A 17,581-nucleotide genomic window follows, 5' to 3' on the forward strand; every position below is an offset into this window, starting at 1 on the left:
CTCGCTCTCAGCAAAAGAATTGATAGACAGACAAACATAATTGGCACAGTCCTCTCTTTCTCTCTTCTCTGGAGAAATATAGTATTTATGGGAGGGGGAAAAAGTTGCCTACAGACATTCATTCAATCTATTGAAACCTAAGGAGTTATTTCTCTCTCTCTCTCTCTCTCTCTCTCTCTCTCTCTCTCTCTCTCTTTGTATTTTAATGAAAATATACAGTAATTTGTGAATACACAGTGTTCACATGAAAAAGTAAATTAGTGATAATTTTAGAGATACGGGCCCTAAGAAAAATTGCAAATTAGTAGTGAAATTTTCCTGTGGACATGTTTTCAAGAACGTCGTTCCGGCTTACGACGATTTTCGGGTTACGACGCGTCTTAAGAACGGAACCCCCGTCGTAACCGGGGACCGCCTGTATATATATATATATATATATATATATATATATATATATATATATATATATATATATATATATATATTATATATATATATATATATATATATATATATATATATATATATATATATATATAAACCATAATCTTAAGCTTATAGTCTCGAATGAAAACAGACGAGGTGGAATATATATACATATACACATATATATATATTATATAAACCATAATCTTAAGCTTATAGTCTCGAATGAAAACAGATGAGGTGGGGCAGTTACTTACAACTTCTGAGCCCCAACACAAAATAACAGCTAATATTAATGAGTGTTATTCTGTTTTCAGAATGTTTGATTATAAAGTAATTTCCTCTTAGGCTTCAGGATATAATTTACTGCTTGTATTTGACTATCAAAGTAGTACTTGAATTCATAAAAATATGCACAAATATGTTAACTCTACTGCCCAGCAGCAGGAAATCCTGCCCACTCACAAATTTATATTTACACATAAAATTTTAGTTCTGATGGCAGAACCTTGTTATTTAGACCAAATTTCACTGTTTCTGAAGAAATAATCTATAGATACATACTTCAGTAGATAACTGTGGGCATTATGGGTTAAGTTTATCAGTATTGTCCAAATAAATAAAAAATGTGAATGACAAAATGAAAGAGATTTTACCCAATCTTTCATCAGAATTGCCAACACATATTTAAGATATGAAAGGATGAAGATCACTAGCCGAGATTAAATGGAAAAATCAAATTACAGGTAATTTCAATTCCAATACTTTGTTTAGACTAACAACAGATGATGCTATATGAGAAGTTTCCCTAGAAGCAGAATACTCAACAGAAGATTTGGAGGTAAACCAATGATTCAAATTTGATAAGAATAAAGCAAATAACTGCTGTCGCAAAGTTTCCCCACATTCCATTCCCTATTACTTGCCATTTACAGCTTCCTTAAACTATCAGCATTATTATCAACTTATGGTAGCTTGATGGTAAAAGGATGCCTTCACTTTTGTTACAATTAACCAAACATGCAAAAAAAAAATTTATATATAAAGCACATACCTTTAGCATTATAACTTCTTTGTCTTTTTCACTGAAGTTACTTGAAAACATGGCTCTGAAATAGTCACTAGATGCAATCAGCTTTTTTTTGTTACAAGGGAACTGGTATCCATCCGCCTTCAAGATAATAACTTCATCAGTTTCTCCTTCCATGGTTAATACTTTAAAGGCTTCAGACCTGCAAGAAGTTTTTCATTATCAACATCTATGAATCTGATGATAGTCTGGTTAAATGTTGCAAATTCAATGGACATCACTTGTTATAACAAAACAAGTTAAAACAATTATGGTTATTGGATTTCTTAAATAATTACACTTTTAAAAAATATTTATATAAACTTAACAAATAATTACTTAGCTTTAGATATTCTAGTGTGGCAAACCCAAAATTCAAAATATCACAATCACACGTGCAAGTGCTCTTATTGTATCGTAGATGACAGGTCCTGCCCCCTAGGTGGCTTCATTATGATTTTGCTACTATGTCCAAAAGAGGGGAGGGAGGGAGGGCTCCAATTCAGTAACTACTTGGTAAGTATATATAAAACTTTATTTCATTATAAAAATGTCATTTTTTTTATAAGTAACTTACCCAGATTACTTAGCTGAATCCCGTATTGAATGGGAGGTGGGATGACCGGACATAATCTATTCCAAAACATTGTGATAACAACTTCGAAATAGAAAGGATGGCCAGCATTGAAACAATGCTTGTTGTTACCATATTTGGTTAGAGAGCTACTGCAGTTGAATATTGCTTCTGGTTGGAGCTCATCTTAACCTGCACTGGTGTGGGAGTTGAACCGAGGGTCACCTCTACATTAGTGGTAGTCTTGCAGCAGAGGATATGCTTCATCACTGACACGATGTACGTACATCAAAAAGTGCCCTTGCCCTGTGTGCAGTAACAAAAAATTGAACAACCAGATAAAACTGTCCCTACACTGACCACAAAACCACTACCCATCCATAAAGACTGGTGGGCACTCCAGGTACAAGGTAACCCCATGCTCCACAAACTCGATAGCCTACACCAAGGCAAAAGGATCGAAGACAGAATAAACCTCTTTAATGTTTCTCTTCCAATACCAGGGACTGCCTGTAGTTGAGATTCGAAGATCGATTAGCACCTCCAAAAGGTCGACTGAAGAATGGCTGAAAGGGATAAATTATGCTTGAAGTAGAGAGCCACTGATTGTCTGAACCTCATGCACTTTCACTTTGAAAGCAGGCAAAATGTCCTCCTGGATCCGAGAATACGCCTCAGAGATCAGGTCTCTTAAGAGGAATTACAGGGCGGTCTTCAAAAGAGTACGAGAAGGATTCATGACAGAACACCAAAGGTAGTACTATAAGATCCTCTGATTAACATGGTACTTTGTAGATAATACCTTAAGGTTTTGACTGGGCAAAGAACCCTTTCCCCTTCCTCTGGGCTCAGGATTTCCATTACACTCTTGATATGGAAGGAGTGAGGCCAGTGCTCAAATGGATCCTCGTTATTGGCTAGGAACTCCAGGGCGATATAGCACATAACAACCCCTGGGGAAAAGCCTACCCTTTGTCAGTATGTACGTAGTAACTTGTAGTTCACTAACATTTGGCAGTCACTGACCTATGAGGATGTGTTACGAGTAAGGTTCTTGCAGGAAACAGAACAGATGGGGTTGGGTTGGAGGGCTTGAGAGCCATTTTCCATGAAAAACAGATCAGACTTCTTATGCTACAAAGTTTCCAACGACTTGATGGGGGCATTAAGATCTTGGTTTGAGGGCAGGTCCATATCTCTATGCTTGAAAAGAGAGATATGCAATGTTTGTTATCCTTTAATGAAGGTGGTCTGTCAAGACCACTTGCCCCCCCCCCCCCCCCCCGCCCCCCCCCTTCAGAACCTGATGGACTGACACATTCTTCCAGAATGCAAGGGATGAACCAAAGTCACTAACTTTGTTAGCTCTCAGCCAAGGAGTACTGGTGCCATCTATGCCAGCAGCAGAGTATGCCCTTCCAATTGTCTCATGAAGTCAGAAGGAAATCATGTTCTTGGACACTTCTTTCTTGGACAAGCCAGTACTAATGAAGACTTGTCAACACTGAGGACAGAGGTGCCGAGTCCTCTTCCCTCTTCAGATAGCACCGCAGCACTCTAACAGGACAAAGTAGCATCTTGTCTTCATCATTATTTACAAAGTCCTCTAGGGAGGGGATTCATAAAAGTACCCAAACCTGGCATCAGGGACTGCTCTGGGTTTTGAGTTTTTGCTACCAAGTCCAGGATGAAATAGTGTAATAGATCCCCATCCCCTCAAGGTTTGTTTTTCATCAAAAGGCATGGATGTTTGCCTAATCTCTCCACCAATCCCAGGGCAAGTATGAACACGCTCTTGAGGGTTGACTCTCGTAAAGGCTCGTATGGTGCACAAGTCAGGCTCCTCAGGATAAGTGTCACCCTATGCAGGGGGTCTGAGATCCCTGGGTGGGCAAGATCTTTCAAAGCTTCTCACCAAAAGCAAAGTACATATACAGAGTGGGAAGATGTCTACTCCTTTCAGCAGAAGGACTAAACCAAGGGCAGCTCAATAGCCTTTTGCTGCTGAAACGGAGAGAAGCTTCTCTCGGCGAAGGAAGACTAGGAAATCCATGACCTGTTGAAGAGTAGCTCATACAGGAGAGAAACCCTGTCTGACACTAACCACAGAAGATGGCCCATTTTCCCTGGTATATATCTCTGTTGCTGTGCAGCATGGTAAGCCTCTTGCTCACAAGAAATGGTGGATAACCTCCAGCTGTGAAGACACAGGGACCGCACTGCCTAATGCTACCATTCTACATGTGGTTGACAGAGCAGGTTGTGCCATGGAGGAATCTCTCTTGGTGCCTCAGAGAGCAGAACTAGAAGGTCGGGATACCACCAGAATCATCCTGAGATTCGAGGTGATCACCTTGCGTATCAGACAAAATGGAGGGAAAGCAAAAACGTCAACAGTTGTCCCATGGGTGCTGGAATGCATCCTCTGCAGCGGCCCATGGGTCTGGCATGAAGGAGCAGAAGACTTGAAGTTTTCTATTGTGCCGGGTGGCGAACAGATTAATGACTGGAAGCCCCCACAGGTCGAACAACCTTTCTGTGATGTCTGGGTGAAGGGATCACTCTGTCCCTATCACCTGATTCTGGAGACTGAGCTTGTCTACCACTACATTCCTCTTGCTTGGAACGTAACTGACCAACAGCTCCACGGAGTGAGCTACCACCCACTCATACCCTGCAGCCCCAGCGCGGCCCACACCTATCCAAGGTCGTCCCCCACGGATGTAGCACCTGCGGAAACAACAGTGGGGTTAGTTAGAGGGGTTCCCTCATGCACGGGGGGAGACGTACCCCACCCCGAACGCACGGAAGACCCCGAGTACAACTGGATGTCTGGGTAACGGGCGCCCTCCTCCACGCCCGACTGATCAAGCAAGGAGAAGGACTGCGAAACCCCCCCGAAGGGGAAGGCGCCATACATGGGAGCTGAGCGGGGGGCAGGAAAGTAGATGAAGTGTCCCGTCACCAAAGGAGTCACAGGAGAGCTTCCCGACGACTCCCTGGCAGGCCTTCTCTTATTCCTACCCTCGTACAGTTCCCACTGCGCCTCAGACCAATTCACACAAGTTTCACAAGTTTCAGACCGAGAGCACTCACGCCTCGGCAATGTGAAGTAAGTCGTGAGGATCAACCTCAATGAATGAGCGAAAACCGACCACATCGGCGCCCCTCCACTCCAGGACAGACTCTACAAGTGGTGGGGGGGCGCGGCGATAGCTCTGCACTTTGATCCATAATCAAATCAATAATGAAAAAGAGAAATGATATTGTTATAATACAATAAAGTTTTGTACATACTTACCCAGTAGATATATACTTTGCTATAGTCTCCGACGTCCCGACAGAATTCAAAACTCGCGGCACACGCGACAGGTAGGTCAGGTGATCAGCCCATTCCTGCCGCTGGGTGGCGGACTAGGAACCATTCCCGTTTCAGTCAGATTTTTTCTCTTCCACCTGTCTCCTGAGTGGAGGCTGGGCAGGCCATTAATCGTATATATCTGCCGGGTAAGTATGTACAAAACTTTATTGTATTAAAAACAAAAATATCATTTTGTACATGCAACTTCCCCGGCAGATATATACTTAGCTGATTGGCACCCTTGGCGGAGGGCAAGAGACAGCTACATAACAAAATGATTATAAATATAAAAACGGAGAAAACAACATACGTTGTAGGTATAATAAAAAACAACCTTGGTTCCTACCTGATATGGCATAAGACTTCATTGATACTGTCTATGAATCTGCTTGCCACAAGAGTTTCAGAGAGGATGAGACCTATGACTGACAACCCTTTCGGATCATGCCAATGGTCTTACCCGCTTACTAGGCAGAGCCTTGTTTTGGATCGTACCAATGGGGCTGACCCACTTACATGGCAAGAGCCTTCACCTGTATCTTATCAACAGGGGCTAACCTCTTACATGATAGAGCTTTAGGTAACTAAGACACTACAAGGAGCACAACAACCAATCCCGATCACCTGGCCACACTAAAAATGTTAGACCTACGACTTGAAAGGGGTTAACCTCTTGAACCCTCTTCCAATCGACCTAATAAAACACCCACCAAAAACCTGAAATGATATTGTCATGATACAATAAAGTTTTATACATACTTACCTGACAGATATATACTTAGCTATAGACTCCATCGTCCCCACAGAAATTCAAATTTCGCGGCACACGCTACCGGTAGGTCAGGTGGATCTACCGCCCTGCCCTGAGTGGCAGGACTAGGAACCATTCCCGTTTTCTTATTCAGGATTTCTTCTCTTCCACCTGTCTCCTGCGGGGAGGCTGGGTGGGCCATTAAACGTATATATCTGTCAGGTAAGTATGTATAAAAATGACAATTTGTCGAAAATTGCATTTTTCCTAACTATACAAACCTGAGGTCCTTTAACAATAGGAAGTAGCTAGCGGCAGCTGGAACGGTTGTAAGCTTCGAACAAGGGGGAGAATGGTAGTTAACTGCTTGTCCGATCGTCGCGCGGCGGTAAACAAATCACTTTTGCTTTTGGCCCATGCAAAATACGCAGAGTGAGGGGTGGCATGAGGAGGGACTATATGTAAAGGACCTCAGGTTTGTATAGTTAGGAAAAATGCAATTTTCGACAAATTGTCATTTGTTCCGATACGTAATACAAACCATCGGTCCTTTAACAATAGGAAGACTCACCTTCTTGGTGGGAGGAATCTGAGTCTTTGAATGAACAGACTGGTGTTCATCCATCCCTGGAGTGCCTCCCTGGTCGTAAGAGCGAGGGAGGGATCCAAGCCTCTGTCCGATTGATCGGGGTGTGCACCGCAGGATCAATGGTCAGACCTCTGGGCCTAATACTAAGAGAGAGGCAAGCGTATCTCTCGTACCTAGCATTGTAAGACTTGTTCCTGTACAGGAGCAAATATAAAGTCATGGGTTTTGTCTCATGTAGGCATCCACTTCCTCCCCCTTGTAGGAGAAAGTGGTGATATACGCTCCTATCCCTAGTGAAAGGGATAGGATGGAGCTCGGTTGAGTAGCTTACCTGCATCGGACTCCTTTCCAGCATGGTGACGACCGTATCCCTCTGCCCACAGGTAGAGGTAGAGAAAGATGGTGAAGGGAAGCCAGTCACACTCTCATTCGCACATTCATTCTCCCATTCATACCAGGAATCGATGCTGTTTCTGCCTGCTCGGGTGCTGGGTAAGCAGCCACCACAGGTCCCAAGGAAAAGTATCCAAGGACTTGTGGGCAATATCCCGAAGGTAGAAGGACGTGAAGGTGGTCTGGTTGGCCCAGACACCTGCCTTCAGGACCTGCGCCACGGAGAAGTTCTTACGGAACGCTAAGGAGGGTCCAATACCTCTGACTTCGTGGGCTCTCGGTCGGAGCGTACGGATGTTCGTCGCTACCATCAGCCTCGTACGCTCTCCTGATCACCTCACGTAGCCAGAAAGAAAGCGTGTTCTTGGATTCTTCTTTCTGGTAACCCCAGTGCTAACGAAGAGGCGTCGACACTCAGGCCTGAGATGTCGAGTTCTCTTCAGATAGCGCAGTAGCGCCCTCACAGGACAAAGCAGCATCTCATCCGCATCATTGTCGGTGAAGTCCAGAAGGGGGGATCGTGAAAGACTCGAACCTGTCGTCAGGATCGACGGATTCTGAGTCTTAGCTACGAAGTTCGGGACGAAATCGAGCGTCACAGATCCCCAGCCTCTGGTGTGTTTAACATCAAAAGACAGACCATGTAGTTCCCTACTCTCTTCGCCGATGCCTAGGGCCAGCAAGAAGAGGGTCTTGAGGGTCAGATCCCTGTCTGACGACTCTCGGAGTGGCTCGAAGGGTCTTCGAGTCAAACTCCTAAGGACGAGAGTCACATCCCACGCAGGGGGCCTGAGTTCCCTGGGTGGGCAAGACCTTTCGAAGCTCCTCATAAGCAAGGAGATCTCAAACGAGTTCAAGATGTCCAGTCCCCTCAGTTTTAGGACAAGAGCCAGGGCGGCTCCTATATCCTTTAACTGTGGGTACTGAGAGGAAGCTTCTCTCGGCGAAGAAACACGAGGAAATCCGCTACCTGCTGAAGAGTGGCTCTGAGAGGAGACAGACCCCGTCTACGACACCAACCACAGAAGACGGCCCACTTCCCCTGGTACACAGCTGCAGAGGACTGTCGGACGTGTCCAGCCATCTCTGTTGCTGCGCTACGAGAAAAGCCTCTCGTTCGCAAGAGATGGTGGATAACAGCCAGCCGTGAAGTTGAAGGGACTGGACTGCTTGGTGGTACCCGTTCTTACGTGTGGCTGGGCTAGAAGGTTGTGCCAATGGGGTAGCTCTCTCGGTGCTTCCGCAAGAAGAGCCAGCAGGTCCGATACCAAACGGCCTGAGGTCGTTTGGGAGCCACCAGGATCATCCTGAGATTCGGGGTGGTCAGCGCTCGCTGATCACTTTCCAAATCAGACAGAAGGGAGGAAAGGCTAGATGAAGAGGTTGTCCCAGGGGTGTTTGGAGAGCGTCCTCTGCAGCTGCCCATGGGTCCGGCACGGCTGAAAGAAAACTGCAGTTTTTCTGTTGTGCCGGGTAGCGAACAGGTCTACGACCAGTCGCCCCCACAGGTTGAAGAGCCTTTCCGCCACGTCTGGGTGTAGAGACCATTCGGTTCCTATCACCTGATCCCGACGGCTGAGCTGTCCGCTACTACATCCTCTTGCCTGGAATGTAGCATGACTGACAGCTCTATCGAGTGAGCCGTGGCCCACTCGTGCACCTGCACCGTCAACTGGTGTAGCGGAAGAGACCACTAGGCCCCCCCTGCTTGTTGACATATGCCACTACTCTGGTGTTGTCGCACATCAACACCACTGAGTGTCCCACAAGCGGTCCTGAAATTCTTGGAGAGCGTAGAACGCCGCCTTGAGTTCGAGGACATTGATGTGAAGGTGCTTGTCGTGATGGTCCCACACACCTGCAGTCAGCAACTCCTCCAGGTGTGCGCCCCATCCCTCGGTCGATGCGTCTGAGAACAGTAGCATCTCCGGGGGGGGGAGTTGGCGGATGGGCACTCCTCTTAAGAGGTTCTTGTCGTCGAGCCACCAGGCTAGGTCCTGCCTCACCTTTTCCGTGAGAGCCACGGGAAAGTAAAGGTGGATCCTTTGCCTGAGACCAACTCTCCCTTAGTCTCCACTGGAGAGACCGCAGGTGAAGACACCCGTGAGGGACTAACTTCTCGAGTGACGACAGATGGCCGATCACGACTTGCCATTGCTGTGCTGCCTGTTCCTGCCGAGACAGGAACCTGCCGGCTGCCTACCTGAATTTGCTGATCCGCACAAGTCTGCGGGAAAGACTTGCCCTGCTACCGTGTCGATCAGCATACCCAGGTACTTCATCCTTCTGCTTGGGTTCGAGATCGGACTTCTCGTAGTTTTATCACAATCCCCAGATCGTGACAAAACTTGAGGAGCCGATCCCTGTCCTGTAGCAACTGCGAGCGGGAGCTCGCCAGGACCAGCCAATCGTCGAGATACCTCAGAAGACGTATCCCGTGCAAATGGGCCCAAGCTGACACCAGAGTGAACACTCGCGTGAACACCTGTGGGGCGGTTGACAGACCCGAAACAAAGTGCCCTGAATTGGTACACGTCCCGTCGAAGATGAAGCAGAGGTACTTTCTGGAGGACTGATGGATGGGTATTGAAAATACGCATCCTTCAAGTCCAATGAAAGCATGAAATCGTTCCCCCTGATCGAGTCGAGCATGGACCCGTGCCGACTCCATCCGTGAACCGAGTCGTGCGAACGAAACGGTTCAGGGGATGAAGAGGTCTATCACTGGACGCCAGCCCCCCGATGCCTTCTCCACTAGGAAGAGGCGGCTGTAAAAGCCCGGTGACTGATCCTCTACGATTTTCTACAGCTCGTTTCGCCATCATGGTCTTGATCTCCTGTCGAAGAGCGTTGTCCTTTGATGATCCGACATAGGTTTGTAGATGGACTGGTTGGAGATGAGGGGGGGCCGAGACTCGAAGGGTAGTAGATATCCCTCCAGAAGGACGTCTACTATCCAGTTCTCGGCGCCGTAGCGCTGCCATGTTGCCCAATGGCTGGCTAGGCACCCCCCCACTTCCGGCAGCAGGTGAGGGGGAACGCCGTCCCTAGCGTTTCCCACCTCGTTTCGACTTCTTCCCCACCACCTCCTCGGGGAAAGGAGGTATGGGAGGAGGGCTGGTTACAGCCTCCTCTCGCAGAAGTCGAAACAACAAGAGTTCTTCACACGGGGCTTAGGCGGAGCAACCGTCTTAGCCGCCGTGGAAGCGCCAGCTAAAACTCTAGGCTTAGCCGCAGTTACTCGAGATTGCCCAGAAACCTTCGAGACTGCCTGGTGAACTAAGCGGGTCACTGTCATCAGTGCGCCGCCTTTCCACCGCAGCGTCCACCATCTCTCCGGGAAAGAGAGCGGTGGAACTCCTAATCGGTCCGTTACGAAGCCCAAGTGCCGCCTCACGTCCAGCCCCCTTGGTCACTCCGGGTAAGGACTGCGTCCCTACAACGAAGAACCAAGTTGGCCCACAGGTTAGCAGTCTGATGGGCGAGGTAAGAGATAGCTCTTCCTCCAGACTGGCACAGTCTCCTGAAAGACGCGTCGTCTTCGAGAGCAGAGCTCCCAGAGCCGGCCGCGACTTTGGATATTGTGAGGGACCACAAATCCAGCCAAGAAGACTGCCTGGAATGCTGCCATAGCGGTAGATTCCAGGGCGAGTGCCTCCTGCTGCAGAACCAGAGGTTCTCCGACAGGAGCTGCTGCAGGGACACACCTGGAGTCAGCCTCGCTAACTCCGGGTTACCTGTTTCGGCGGTATCGGGTCTTCTGATGGCACATAGAAACGCCTCTGACGCTGTAGGGGGAGGAGGAAAGCAGCTTGGAAGACCGACCGGACTTCAGCCGAATCCTCTCGCCCTGAGACGAGATTCTCCACCCTGGTCCAGGACCGAGTCTGCAAGCTTTGATCGCGGCAGTCCACCATCATTTTGGGTTCCCTCTTTTGGGCCCCAAAATGACTCGAGCCGGGACGTAGGCTCGGACGGTGGTAGCGGCGATCCTTCCGCAAGGCCATTATGCGACGAATCAGCTTAATGACTTCTGCAAAGTTCCTCTGTATCTCGGGAGTAACTGCATCTTGAGGAGTAGGACCGTCCAGTCCCTCCAGCAAGAACAGATCCCGAGACACTCCTCCTTCAGAAGGAGGAAAGGAAACAGCAACTGACCCCTCATGGTTGCCTCCAGCTACTTGCGCGTACGTCCTGGCCGGTCCTAGAACCGTGCCTGGTGCGTACGGCGTCGTAGCGGGATCGCGAGAGGCGCACCCCTCGCGATCACTCCTAGGTACCTCGCTCCTCCCGGTGTAGCCCAAGGAGGTTGAAGGTACTGGAGAGGCAGACCTGACGCTCCCCCTCGCTCGCTGGCAGGACCAGCGTGCTTGGAGGGCTGCGGCTGATCCCCAACCCGCGGTGGTGATCGAGCTACAGGCCTGGCCTTGCCGCTCACTGAGGCGAGAGGCTCGGCTGAGAACGTCGACCCCGATCCCGAGCGTTCAGGCGAGCTGTTGCTGGTTACCGTCTCCGCCCGGTCCCGATGGGAGGCGGCAGTCAGGTGACCTGCTAGGCTCGCTGTCGCGGTGAGACCGGTGAGTGTCCTCTCGGCGCGTCGAGCCGCTGGTACCAGCCAAGGCTGGTACCGATGGCTGCGGGGACCCCTTCCTCGCCTCAACCCGTGGACCGGTCAGAGACCGTCACGTCTACCCGAGCAGCCGGCTGGTCGCTGCGAGAGCGTCCGCTGGCCTGGCGAGAGTCGTCTGCACGACTCTCGCCAGTCTTCTGCTCCGCGCCTCGGTCTTGACGGCGAGCAAGCTCAGGCGTCGAGACTTGGCTGGACGGTCTCCCCAGCGGGAGACCGTCCACTCGGTACTTCTCGCGAACGAGAAGCCGAGGCGGATCCTGGTTTAGCGGCAGAACCGCTAGTACCAGGCGAGGAAGTGCCAGCCGAAGCTGGTACCCCTCTGGTCCCCGTCGTCTTCTTCTTTGCAGAAGAAGAGACGGGCCCTGTTCCCAAGGGAACAGGAGGACCAGCAGAAGAGCTCCCCGAATCGCCTGTGCGACACGGGCCCTTAGAAGGTCCCGAAGGAGCCTTCTAAGGGGGGGGAGGAGGCAGCCTTCTTCTTCTTCGGCTTGGTAGCCTAGATCGAAGGGGCGAGAAGGAGGCAGCAGACGATGAAGATGACGACGACACCTTCTCTTCTTCTTCACCAGGCTCCGCAGGACGACGTCAGGTCTTCCATCCATGGAGGGAGCCGGGGCAGTTGCCGAAGCAACAGGGCCCAACTGCACCTGTCCGGAAAGACCTGAGCCTGGAGCAGCACCACCAACAACAGGAACGACAGGAACAGGTACAGGAACAGCAGGAACAACAGCAGCAGGACACAGCAACAGGTACGGCAGGTACGGCAGCAGCAACAGGGGAGCCAAGCGTCTTGTCGGCAGCTACCTGCATTCTCAGCACTGGCGGCAAGTCTAAGGGAGAGCTTTTAGGGCAGCGGAAGTCCGGGGTCGGCAGCACAAAGAACCCAGGTGGCGGTGGCACGGTTCTCCTTGACACGGCAGCGAGAGGTCTCTGAATCGCAGCTGTCGGTGTCACCGTCGTCACATGAGGCGTATAAACCAAATGCGGCGGCATGCCATAGGCCGGAGTCGTGATCGTAGTAGTGGTAGTGGTCACCACACCATGTGTGACCACTGCCGACCCCGCCAACCGCTGGATTAGCCCCGGGATGCTTGGCACTCCCTGCAACCCTAGCGACTCCCACACCTGTCCCAGTCGTCCTTCACTGGCGGCACACCTGCTGGAAGCAACAGTCGGGTTAGTTAGAGGGGTTCCTCGCGGCCTGGGGGGAGACGAACCCCACCCAGAGCGGACGGAAGACCCCGAGTACAACTGTACGTCCGGGTAGCGAGCGCCCTCCTCCACACTCGACGGATCAAGTGAGGAGAAGGACTCCGCTTCCCCCCCCGCAGGGGAAGGCGCGAAACATGGGGGCTGACCAGGGGGCAAGAAGGAAGACGAGGTATCCGTACCAAAGGAGTCGCAGTAGAGCTTTCCGACGACTCCTTTGTAGGCCTACGTCTCTTCCTGCCCTCGTACAGAACCCACTGCGCCTCGGACCAATCAACACACGTTACACATGGTTCGGCTCGGGAGCATTCTCGCCCCCGACACCTTGTACATAACTCATGTGGATCCACATCCACAAAGGAGCGAAATCCGCCGCATTTACGCCCCTCCAGCCCGGGACACACTCTACGGGCGACCGGGGGGCGCGGCGAAAGCTCCATCTCTTGATCCATTGTTTATTAATCAATGTGATAAACAAAAATGAAAGTATTGTACTTACAATCTCATTCAACACACAAACAAACCAGAAAGGGGGCTGAATTGAAAACCAAAGCATACGACGAGTAGCGGGCGAGAGCGATGACGAACAGTCTAGTCACACCACGGCCGAAAGCAAAAAGGATTTGTTCACGCGCGGCCGCGACGATCGGACAAGCAGTTAACTACCGTTCTCCTTGTTCGAAGCTTACGACCGTTCAGCTGCCGCTAGCTACTTCCTATTGTTAAAGGACCAATGGTTTTGTATTACGTATCGGAACAACTTTCTTGTATCATGACAATATCCTTTTGTATACAATCAACTTCCCTGCCAGATATATACTTAGCTGATTAGCACCCATTGGTGGTGGGTAAGGAGACAGCTAACTACTGAAAATAGACAGGTAAACATCATATGTTGTAGGTATTAATAAACCTTGGTTCCTACCTGATTAGGCGGAAGACTTCGTGGCTACTGCCCAGGAGTCTGCTTCGCCTCAAGAGCCTCAGCGAGATATTGATCTATGGCTAAGAGTTCTTGTGGGTCTGCCAATGGGGTCTTATCCACTTACTCGGCAGAGCCTAAAGGCCTTTGTCATGGGTGCTATTCCTAACATGACAATACACCTTGTTCAAGGAGCAACACCGATCCGATCACCTGATCCTAACATCCATGTTAGTTCTAAGATTGCAAGGAGTTTTTTATCCCCAAACTCCCTACAAACAACCAATAACTCGAAACATAAAAACACGTACATTTATAACAAAACACAAACAAAAATTTTTGTACCCCCCATACTCAACCATACATACCCCTGGTCCCCATACCAGCAATGACACCAGCCGCCGCCCGTGCGACTCAGCACGCTTGCTAATAGGAAACCAAGCACATATCTGACAAGAGGGTTTATGTACATTTAAGATAAATATTTATTTAAGGATCATTCTTTGCTCCAAGTCCCAGAACTGTATCTGCTGATACAAATGGACGAGAGAGAAGCATTTCTCATAGGTCACTTTCACATCCTTCAGGTAATGAGACGCAAAAAACTGAATTGCATCTCCAATATGTAGTCTCAATGATCCTTCCATTAGACATATTCTTTTGAAACGCCAGCGACGTTGCTACTGCCCTTACTTCATGAGTCTTAACCCTTAGAAGACCGAAGGATTCATCCGGGCAGTTCTTGTGCGCATCAGTAATCACGCTTCTCACAAAGAAGGCTAAGGCTAAGGCCCCACCGAATCCGTCGCGGCGCGGCGCGTGCGTCCAACACGGCTATCCGTCTACAAGCGTCTCCGTCTTCGCGAGTGTGGGCCCAACCAGACAAACGAGTGACGGTTTATAAGACGGACAATTCAAACTTCAGTACTTGCCGTTATGAAGGGAGAGCGCGAGGTTTTCCTCTGACTCGGTGCTGTCAACCAAATTATAGGCGTTGAACAGTAGGAAAATCTGGACTTATGACATAACTTTAGATGAGGAAAGAGTGGAGAATATGCAAAACTTTCATAAGTTACGATAGCGTCCAGACAAGTTTTTTTTTTTATATTGTCGGATGCCGCCGAAAACCTTTGACTTAATTCACTAGGGCATTATATCTCGAATATCAAAATTTGATACCAATTACAGAAGATAAGTATCAACGTAAGAAACTTGTAGTGTAGTAACTCTGAGGGAAGGATTACTGATTTCGAAATTAAAGTTGCACTTTATTTCATTTAATACAAAAATTAAGATACGTAGAATTGTGTGTGAACTGAACACTTTGATACAGGAACTTCTGAAACAAAGATATTTACATAAATGTATCCATTAGAATATAATAAAAAAATACTTTAATCCTTTATCATAACCACAAATCATCACATTTGATTATAACTCAAAGTTGGGCAGGTGGGTTCAAATGCAGGTTGTTATAGGTCTACCATAATTCTTCCTTCATGCGGAAGATGCACGTCCACGTGCGGCTAAAAATGATATGTTATGATACAATAAAGTTTTATACATACTTACCTGGCAGATATATACATAGCTATTACTCCGTCGTCCGACAAGAAATTCGAATTTTGCGGCACACGCGGCAGGTAGGTCAGGTGATCTACCCCCCCGCCGCTGGGTGGCGGGAATAGGAACCATACCGTTTTCTAATTCATAATTTTTCTTCCAGCTGTCTCCTGAGGGGAGGGGGCTGGGTGGGGGTGGGGCCATTTAATTGTATATATCTGCCAGGTAAGTATGTATAAAAACTTTATTGTATCATAACAATATCATTTTTATACATTCAACTTACCTGTCAGATATATACATAGCTGATTCACACCATTGGTGGAGGGTAAAAGACAGCTATTACTGAATAGACAGGTAAACAACATACGTTGTAGGTAATAAATAAATAAAACCTTGGTTCCTATGTGTTTAGACGAAGGGTCGACTTCCTAGCTATTGCTAGTAGTCTGCTTCGTCTCAAGAGCCTCAGCGAGGATGTGACCTATGGCTAAGAGTTCTTGTAGATCTGTCAATGGGGTCTTATCCACTTACTTGACAGAATCTAGTGGTCATTTGTCAATGGGGTCTTATCCACTTACATGACAATACACCAATGCCTATTGGCATAATTTAAGGAGCACAACACCGATCCCGATCACCTGATCCTAACACGAGGGTTTGTGCTTAATTTGAAAAGAGCTATCCCCAAACTCATTTCAAATAACCCCAGAAAATAATACACTTATGCTAAAAATAAAAAATAAAAAATAAAAAATAAAAAAATTTTGATTCACTAGTTAAGGATCAGTGTCGGCTCCCGTATCCCAGCAACGCATCCGTGGACACGTATAACAAAGAGAGAAGGATCTCTCATCGGCCCACTTGATCTCCTTCGTGCAAAGAGAAGTCAACACAGAGTTGCATCTCCCGTTATACAGCTAATATGACTCTCACGACATATGTTATGGAAAGAAGAACAAGAATTGTTAAAAGCTCGCACTTCAAGCGCTTTTAATTCTTAGCTGTTTGAAGGAAACGTCAAGTTACTCAAGAAGTGCTTTAGAGATTCCCACTCTTCCAAAGAAGACCAGGGCTTTCTTTGCAACAAGATCTCTTCTAGATGAAGCCCAGAGCCTGGCTGGCGCCTCGCGCCTGTCTGGCGCCTCGCGCCTGTCTGGCGCCTCGCGCCTGTCTGGCGCTCGCCCTGGCTGGCGCCTCGCGCCTGCCTGGCGCTCGAACCCCTGCCTGGCGCCTCGCGCCTGGCTGGCGCCTCGCGCCTGACTGGAGCCTCGCGCCTGACTGGAGCCTCGCGCTGCCTGGCGCCTCGCCCCTGACTGGCGCCTCGCGCATGGCTGGAGCCTCGCGCCTGGGCTGGAGCCTTGCGCCTGCCTGGCGGTCTCGCGCCTGCCTGGCGCTTAGCGCCTGGCTGGGCTGTCTCGACGCCAGCCTGGCGCCTCGCGCCTGGCCTGGCGTCTCGCGCCTGGCTGGTGCCTCGCGTATGGCTGGTGCTTCGATTGCCTGGCGCCTCGCGCCTGGCTGGCTCCTCGCGTCTGGATGACTTCTCCCCACTTGCTGGAGATTCGAGCTTGTTAAGAGTCTCGATGAAAAACTGGCGATGTCCACCTCGGACACTTTATTTTGCCTGATTCATTCGCCTCTAGCGCATCTGCGCCAGATTGGAGGCCTACTCCTTCTCCTCATCAGACAATGACAGTGTTTAATTGGACTGTCTTGCTCTCACGTCACTTTTACCCTGTTTGGCATTTGGCGCCTGATTGGCGCTTACATGTCCGAAAGTCTGAAACATCCACAATCGTTTATCAGGAGAAAGGAAAAGGGTGGAAGAAATTCTTTCACTTTGAGCTTATGGCCTCTGCAACAAGGGGAGGTAATTTTAGTCAGCTACATCCAGTAGACGATAGGAAATCTAATAGTCCGAGAGACCAGTCTTCCTCCGAGGAGGATCATACTTGATACTTCAGTTGCTAACGAGCACTCTTCCTACATGTGAAGAGTTCTCTCGTTGCAAAATCTTCCCTATCCTTGCACGAAGCAGGAAAGAGCCTGGAAGTTAAGGAGACTCTGAGCTGAAATTGGGAGGATTCCCGATTT

At 48.9% G+C, this 17,581-nt stretch overlaps 1 protein-coding gene across 1 annotated transcript in view; it reads right to left on the reverse strand.

Annotated features, from left to right (window-relative positions):
- Positions 1-17,581, reverse strand: part of LOC135218919 (kelch-like protein 30) — a 168,767-nt gene that overhangs the window by 138,492 nt on the left and 12,694 nt on the right. Inside the window, exon 2 of the mRNA XM_064255361.1 lies at positions 1,481-1,658. Coding sequence (XP_064111431.1) covers positions 1,481-1,658 — 178 coding nt within the window. The remainder of the gene's footprint in view (positions 1-1,480; positions 1,659-17,581) is intronic.

This window comes from Macrobrachium nipponense, chromosome 1 (assembly GCF_015104395.2).
Source record: "Macrobrachium nipponense isolate FS-2020 chromosome 1, ASM1510439v2, whole genome shotgun sequence".
Taxonomy (NCBI): domain Eukaryota; kingdom Metazoa; phylum Arthropoda; class Malacostraca; order Decapoda; family Palaemonidae; genus Macrobrachium; species Macrobrachium nipponense.